The 8,659-nt window shown below is 46.8% G+C and overlaps 1 protein-coding gene across 1 annotated transcript in view; it reads right to left on the bottom strand.

The window, feature by feature from the left end:
- FBXL7 (F-box and leucine rich repeat protein 7) overlaps positions 1-7,581 on the bottom strand; it is a 387,677-nt gene extending 380,096 nt beyond the window's left edge. The window contains exon 1 of the mRNA XM_049648763.1: positions 7,503-7,581. Within this exon, the coding sequence (XP_049504720.1) occupies positions 7,503-7,539 (37 nt within the window). The 5' untranslated portion in view covers positions 7,540-7,581. The remainder of the gene's footprint in view (positions 1-7,502) is intronic.
- Positions 7,582-8,659: the final 1,078 nt, after the last annotated feature.

The following is an 8,659-nucleotide window of genomic DNA, read 5'->3' on the forward strand; positions in this document are numbered from 1 at the left end:
AAACATCCTTTAGATACTTCTGGAAGTGCAGGTACTATCCAGAGCTGTCCTCGTTTAGAGAGTAACTCTATCTCTATTCACATTTTCCCCTGACCACTTACCTCCACACTTAGCACACGTGGGGAAGCAGGGTCCTCCTGTGAATCAGGACTTCTCATCTTGCTCTAAAAGCCTCTGCATCCCTGCCTAGCTTCTCAGAGACTGAACGTTTTTAGAGCAAGTCTATTCTCCCTGCAGATTTAATGCTGTGAGTAGGTGGAAGAAGGGTTCGAAATTTCTGTAACTAGAACCAAAAAAACGAAAACAAAAAAGAGCTACATTCTGGCAAAGGTCAGCTGATCTGGCCTCCATTACTACACAGAAGATCTGTTGCTACGTCTCACTCATGGTACACATCGTGCGGAACAAAATATCAGAGCTTCTTAGGAAGATGCTGTCTTTGTGTGATCCCAGGCAATTTGCAGCTTCTGATCGAATTTCACTAACCAGTAATGCCAATTAAAAGTCTTATGTACAAGGTAAACCATGTATTCAAGACACTCAACCTGAGCAGTTAAAGGTCTTGCTTCAAGTTCAGCAGATCAACATGTTTTAGGGTTAATAATAAAAGTGAAAAGTAACACCATAGGTAGAGTCAGTGTCCATTACTACACTGAAAATACGGACAAGTCACTTATCAAACCCAATTTTTGGTGCTGGAGCTTATGTTCACAGAAGGCAGGAAAATCAATAAAATCAGTAGATTTTTCGAATTAACACCTAAATATATCTAGCTAGACAGAAACACAAACATGTAACAGGTGGAGACGAAGAGAGAGAAAGAGAATAACGCAGGGAAAGTGGGGAAATATTTTTTAACACCTAGAACGATAGAGCTGTATTCGGGAGAGGGGAAGTGAAGCAGTAAAATGAGTTAGAATCAAACAATAACCCTTTATCAAACATAACTTCACATGACCGAATATTTGCAAGGGAACTGGGCATAGGGTCGGGTCCTATAACATACCCTTTGGTCAATGCAGAAATCTCTAGCACATCATCCTTTACTGTAATCACCTCCTTCCCATGTCTGATGACTCACTCACTCACTGGGAAGCCTATCTCAGAGGTGGTCAGCTCCAATCATGGGGTCTTACTCAGACTCGGCCAAATCTACCCTCTAGTAACTCAAATACAATTGGTCGTTGCTAGGCATCTTGCGATTTAATTTTTTCAGCACGACGGTTCTTCAAATACTATTTTTTTAATGAATCAAGTTTCTTTTTTTTTAACATTTATTTATTTTTGAGAGAGAGAGAGAGACAGAGCATGAGTGGGGGAGGGGCAGAGAAAGAGGGAGACAGAATTCAAAGCAGGCTCCAGCCACCCCACCCCCACCCCACCCCACCCCCGCCCCCTATCAGCACACAGCCTGATGCAGGCCTCGAACTCACTGACCTCAAGATCTTGACCTGAGCTCAAGTCGGAAGCCCAACCCATGGAGCCACCCAGGCGCCCCTTTAATGAGTTAAGTTTCTAAACTTCATTTATTCCCTTCTTCATTATTCAGAGAATTGACTCACTCTTGATTTTATTCAAGATTATGTCATATATTTTAATACATCCTTAACACCACCTTAAAATCCATATCTAGACTGCCCCACCAGTTACACAGCCAAGTAATCTGCACAGCTTCCAGAGGGACACCAGTAGATAAAGGCTGAAGGCAAAAGTTATTAGTTACTCAAAACCAATCCAGAATTCGTTTTCTCTCAAAGGGCAGAGGGAGTTAAGACAAAGCTTTTGTGAGTTGATTCTTAGGGGAAAACAAACACTCCCTCTCTTTTCCTTCTCATTTTAAACATAAAAGATTCCCCAAATCTCTGAAAATGTCTTCTCACCCTCAGATCCAAGATGGTCCCATGAGCTACACTAATGCTTTGATTTAAACCAAACAGTAGAATCAGTACAGCTTCTCTTGATTGTCATCAGAATGAAATTATTTACTGGAGGCAAAAGATGAAGACCTATCTCTATCTAAGAACTTTGGAGATCTTTGGGGTTATCGTCACATATCCAGTGAAGTCAGGCAATATCCCCTGGTCCTAGGCTTCCCCGACCCAAAAGCAGTCGCAACACAGCTAACGTAATATAATTAGATAAAAAGATATTTGCAAAGATTCTAGGCCAAAAAAAAAAAAAAAAAATGCCCAGTGACCAAAACTGACTCGGTTCCACTGTAGCTATTACGGAGAGCTAATGATGTTACCCTTGCGTAAAATGATGACTTACACTCCCCAGAATAGAACGTATTCACCTTGGTAGAACACAGTGGTTCCAAGTTATAGTCAATGTGCTACCTGGATGGATCCTCAAGGATCAGTCTTTCACTTCCTTTAAGTCCTGGTCCAAATGTCAACTTTTCAAAAAGGCCAACAGCGACTGACTAAAATTGCAACAGTCTCGTCCTCCCAGTCTCCAAATAATCTGATGACTGTTTTTATTCAGAGGCATTAGCCCCTTAGAATGTATCACACGGGTGACTGAATTACTGGGTGGGTATGCACACGTTGATTGTTCCACTTCCCCTCCCTCCCAACGTGCATGCGTGCAGGCACGCGCGCGCGCGCACACACACACACACACACACACACACACTCACTCACGAAGAAAAGATTGACAAGTACAGGATCTTACTCCATTTACTGATGTATCCCAACCATCCAGAAGAGTTCCTGGCACATAGTAAGAAATAAGAAGTCAACATACATTAGTTGAACGAACGAATAAGTGACTCTGGGCTTAGACAGACTTGGCCGGGAGTCCCAGTGCCACCTACACCAGCTGTAGGACCTGGGGGAAAAGGTCATGTTCTCTACAGCTGTGTTTCCCCATTGGTAAAATGAGGACCTTAGGAGTGCCTGCCTTGACGACTGTCATGAGGGTTACGTGAGTCAGTGTACGTCAATGGCTTAGAAGAATGCTTGGACACAGGAAACTTTCACTAAACATTAGCTGCCATTATTATCATTATTCCAAGATCTGTTTCCCGAGGTGGTGATGGATTAGTGATGATTTATGTGTTCAGGCAGCTGACTATCCTGATATCCGACAGCACAGGTCTGAGATGGTGAAAGGGCACCCGAGGCGCTTGATAAGAGCAGCAGAGAAACCAAGAGTCAAACCCCATCACGGTGTCCTCATCAGCTCCAATTCAACAACACCCAGGATTTTGCAAAGGAGCGGTTAACTGCGTATTAAAGCTGAAACTACTGAGTAAGTGAGGGTGAGGCTCAGACACCTTAAAAGGAAGGGAAAGCAGCCGGTCCCTTCCCACTAGAACAGGGAGATTTGTTTCTTTGACTTAACTGGAGTCAAAGCTAATGGTCACAAGCTTCACTCCAACTCATTCTCCAGATTTCTACACACAGGCTGAAATTTACACCTTATGAAAGAAGATAAAGGGGGAAAAAAAACAGCCTTCCCTGAAAGAATTTATCAGAACATCCTAATCATTTAGACATTCACGTATGTTTCTAGAAATCTAAAGATCAGGATTGGTATGGTAACTTTTTCCTGGAGCAAAATCCAAGTTGGCAGCGGAGGGGAGAAGGAGATGGGGTTACAAATTAAACCATTAACCTGAATAGTCACTGAGTATTTAGCAAAACAAAACACTTTGGAAACACCCATTATGTACACAGATTTTGAATTTAGGAAGAAAAGCAGGGAGTCCAGGACTGATTTATTAGGAGAGGTGAGGGGTAGGGGGAACAAGTGAAGAAGACAGAGGTGAAGGAAAAGAGGGTGACAAGGGGGGAGGGGCGCTTATGGATTTCATGGCAATAACTAACAGTCTTAACTTCCCTATTATGATATTCCCTATATATTATATTTACTATATTCCCTATTATAACACACCTTCCAAGGTTAATCTCCATTAAGTGGTCCACTAAGGCATTAGGAGAGCAAAATAAAATGAATGACCATGTACTCAAGAATTAGATCTTGACAAGTAATGCCAATAAGGAATTTCTCTCCTCACTCGAAAGAAAGAAAGAAAGAAAGAAAGAAGAAAGAAGAGAAGAGAAGAAGAGAAAAGAAAAGAAGAGAAAAGAAAAGAAAAGAAAAGAAAAGAAAAGAAAAGAAAAGAAAAGAAAAGAGAAAACCATGATTTCAGGAGAACTGAGCAAGGTCACAGAAGCTAAATTGAAGCGGGACTCAAATTTACAGACTCCCAAATTAATGCTCTGCCCTACACAAGAACTTCCCCAAGTTTTAACAAGTACATGATAAATGATTCAATTCTAGGAGGAGCCCAAGATTCTGCATTGTTCACAAGCTCCAGGGTGATGCTTATGCCACACACATCCTTGAATTACACAGAACTGGAAATGTCTGCCCTGTTGCACCTGCTACGGTAAGCCTCGGGAAGCATTTTTGTTGTTTTAATGTACAGAGTGCTTTTCAGTAGCAGGAGAAATAAGATTACATAAGAAATCCTGAAGTTTTAAGCATTCCAATAATTGAACACTCACTGTAAAAGGAAGGTGGCTTGCATTTACATTCGTGGTGTCAACCCTAAAATATACTTAAAGTGCAGATTTTTTTTAATTTTTTTTAACGTTTATTTATTTTTGAGACAGAGAGAGACAGAGCATGAACGGGGGAGGGGCAGAGAGAGAGGGAGACACAGAATCGGAAACAGGCTCCGAGCCATCAGCCCAGAGCCCGACGCGGGGCTTGAACTCACGGACCGCGAGATCGTGACCTGAGCTGAAGTCAGACGCTTAACCGACTGAGCCACCCAGGCGCCCCTAAAGTGCAGATTTTTAAAGTATACTCAAACACTTATGTTTCAGAGTGGAGCGGTCTCTCACTGCATTCTATGGATATGCATCCACTAATAATTTCCCCCTTTCATTTCAAGTTAGGTATGGTTTGAAATAAATCTCTGAAATAAATCTTACTTCAAAGTATACCTAACTTGTACTAAACCTACTGAAACTGTCTTAAGTCTCAGTCTCCTTAATGGAGATACTGTGTTGAAGGGTTGAGTCCACTCGCTTTGAAATTTGACATCTTAGATTAAAAAACAAGGTGACACTGACACGTTGAATTCCAACAGGCTTATCTGCATGTATGTTACCACCTGTTGACACATTGTAACAAAGCTGACCAATACCAATTACAGTTGACCTTTGAACTGTGTGGAGTCACTTACATGTAAATTTTTTTTATAAACACAGTAGGGATTGCAAATCTATCTTCTCTTCCTTGAGACTTTCTGAATAACATTTTCTTTGCTCTAGCTCTAAGAATGCAGTATGTAATACAGATAACATACAAAATACGTATGCATGAGTATAAATCAACTGTCTGTGCTATCAGTAAAGCTTCTGGTCAACAGCAGGCTCTTGTTGTTAAGTTTGGGATGCGTCAAAAGTTATACTCAGATTTTAGACTCCGGGGGAAGTTGGTGCCCCTAAGCCACACATTGTTCAATGGTCTACTGTACATATGTTATAACCCTATTTAGGAGAGGTCTAATGTCACTGGGGGAAAGATGTTTTTTTTAAGTTCACGTTACTTCTCTTTCTCTTATTTTTTCCTTACCGATCACAGAGGAATCTCCCAGCATTTGAACAGAGTCTATGAAAACTAAGCACAATGTGTCCCTCCAGCCAAAACTCAGTTACCGCCCGAAGCTTCCTATTGGTTCCCTTGAATCAGCTGAGCCCAAGAGGCTTTCCCTATAAAAAGTTCCACAGTGTATCTAAATCTGATCCCAGTAAAATTTCACTTCAGCCGAAGTGAAAATGCAGAGGTAGCATTTACGGATAACAGCTGGAGATCATTAGTTCTGTCTCTCCTTTTCTCTCCCAAGGGTTGAAAACTCCACTGTTCAGACAGGAAGTCGTCATACACCACACACAGCACCATACGAGAACGCTGGGATAGAAGAACAAGTTGCAGAGAATCAGGGGTGTTGGGAGTGGTTTCATTCAACAACACACAGCCCTGATTCCACTTAACTCTTGGGGCGTCCTCCCCACCGCCCAACAGTGTTCAAGGATCACAATGTATGCACATCCAGAATTGACAAGCACACATTTTACGCCCTGAAAGCTTTTTAATACCCAGAGTAAGAAGGCTTAATCTTTCATTATTCCACAAATTTTTAAAACATTAAGAAGTTCTGGGCAGTGGCCCAGATTCTCCAATAATCTTTGTTGGCATATTTTCGCATGGGCTATTTAAAAAGACAACTGCTAAACTTTTTTTGTTTTTAATTAAATTATCCAAAAAAAAAAAAAAAAAAAATCTCTCCCACAAAACTGCCCAGAATAAGGAGACTATATATATGCAATTCAAAACATTGTGATCTGGAAAAGAATGATTTAAACAAAAGGTTCTTGTGGGTATGGTTTTTTTAGGGCGGGTAAATTTGCTGTAATTGCGCAAAGCTGCTGAGAAGGAACACAGACACACACGGGGATAGACATCCACGTTCTGTGACCACACCTCAAAGTTTTGAACAGGATGATAGAAGTTTCCCTAACACCACATGCTGAATAGCCACTCTGCATTCCTACCAGTCTGCAGGCGCTGGACCCGGTTTGTAACAGCCTGTCCTGGGGAGGGGGTGGGAGGGGGTGGGGGGGCGGTATAAAAGCCATCCTGTCTCTTCCACCCCCCTCCAGCCAAGTTCGCGAAAGACAAACCTTCCCAACTTTTGAACCGCGGGAAATGCCTATGCAGGATGCAAATCGGGGGCAAGCTGTTAATCAACTCGGTTACAATTACTACGGTTTTATGCAAAGAGGAGGAGGAGCGAAGGAGAAGCCAACCCACACATCCATCATCCTTCTAGGGGTAGGTGGAGTTTAAAGTTTCCCCAACTTCCAACTTCCCACTTGACAGGCAATATTTCTGTGCAATTTCCAGCCCCACGTAACAGATGGTCCTTCGCCCGTCCTGAGCCCCGAGAGAGACCAGACAAAGCCCCCGGCCACTCCTCGCCTCGCGAGGCCCATAGGTGGTGTTTCACGAAACCGTCAGCTCAGGGGCCTTGAGCTGAGAATGGAAACTTAACTTCTTCTTCCAGAAGTTGTTCCCGCTTACAGGAGAGTCCCGGGGACTGGAGCACAAAGGCCTGGGAAAGTTTTCTCAGCGTTATTTTTCAAAACCGTCTTCCGCCATCTGCCAAACCATCGCCCTAAACCCCAGATGCTTAGGGAAGGAAAGTTGAGGCGCATGTGCTCAGAAATACGGCAGAAATGCAACTCGAGCCCTCCCAAAGACAACCTGGGAAGTTGCTTAAAGAGCCCCCCACGGTGGGAACGCATCCTCGGGGCCCCCGAACCCTCAGCGCCAAAGGGAAAGGTGACGGCCCCGACAGGGTGCCGAGCAGGGGTGCGCCACGGTAGCGTGCGAGAACCTTCCTCCCCAGACGGGAGGGCGAGGGGGAGAGAGAGGAGGGGGGCGCGATCCGGGAGGCTGAGGACGGGCGGCCCACTCACCCTCACTGCCGTACTGTTTGCCATTGTTCGCGCCCATCCTGCCGCCGTCATGCCCGCCGTCTCCCCGGACACTCCATAGCTGGGGCGCACCGCCTGCGCGCTCCGCCAGAGGAAAGCCCGCCCGACGGGACCGTTAGCTGCGCATACCCCACGCTCCGGGGCCAGGCTCCGGCCGGGGGCGGCCCCTTGCACTCCGGTGGGAGGGGGCGCTGCGTCCCCGCCTGGCACCCCCGATGGCTCCGGGTGGGGCCGGGGGCGGCCGCCGCTCTTAGAATCCGCGTTCCGGGCCAGCGGGCGCAGCGCCGCGGAGAGCCCGCGCCCCGGGGCCGCCCAGAGGCTCGCCGCGCCGCCGCCGCCGGGTCCCCATCCGCCCGCCCCGATCCCTCTGCGGTGGGCGCTGAGCCGCGCGGGCGGCCGGGGCTCCCCCGGCTCGGCCGCCTCCTCCCGGCGCCCCTGCGCGCCCGCGGCTTCCCCGGGGAGGGCGCGGCGGCCACTTGTTGCGGGTGCCCCAAGCGAGCAGAGACTCGCGGCCCGGCGCCGCTCGCCCGCGGGCCGGACTTTTGTTAGCGCCAGGCGCCTCCTCTCGCCGCCCAGCGTCAATCACAGCTGGAGCCCCGGGGAGGAAGGCCGGCCCGGAGATGCGCGGCCTTTTAAAGGGGCAGCGCGCCTTTTCGGGGCTCCGGCTCCCGGCCCCGGCCTCGCCGCAGGCCCGGGCGCCACCGGGGAAGCAGTTTGAACGGAGGAACGCGCTCCTGGCTCTGTTTTACTATTGTTCTTTTGCAGGCTGGGCCCCCAACTTGTAAGATGAGCTTCCAGGCGTCGTTTGAAATCCCTTGGGTTTGCCTGCCGATACGGCCTATTTTGGGTGCGGGGTCCTTTAAAATAAACAGGCACCGGAGTCTGGTTCTGTCTGACAAAGTCAGGTATCTGTGCGGGCATTCTCCTGTGGCTCCCACGTTTGGGGACTGAGGCGGGGAATGGAGGAGAGAGGGAGGGAAAACTTGAGGGGAACTTAGCAGGGAGTCACTGGAGAGCCAAAGACATTCCCCGCCCCGGTGGAAGGTTTCCTGGCTCAGAACTTTTAAGAGCTTCCTAGCCAGGAAGTGTATTTTTCTCCCCGTTTCGATGATTTTTTTTTTTTCCTCCTCCTGGTTGGT

Source organism: Panthera uncia, assembly GCF_023721935.1.
Source record: "Panthera uncia isolate 11264 chromosome A1 unlocalized genomic scaffold, Puncia_PCG_1.0 HiC_scaffold_17, whole genome shotgun sequence".
Taxonomy (NCBI): domain Eukaryota; kingdom Metazoa; phylum Chordata; class Mammalia; order Carnivora; family Felidae; genus Panthera; species Panthera uncia.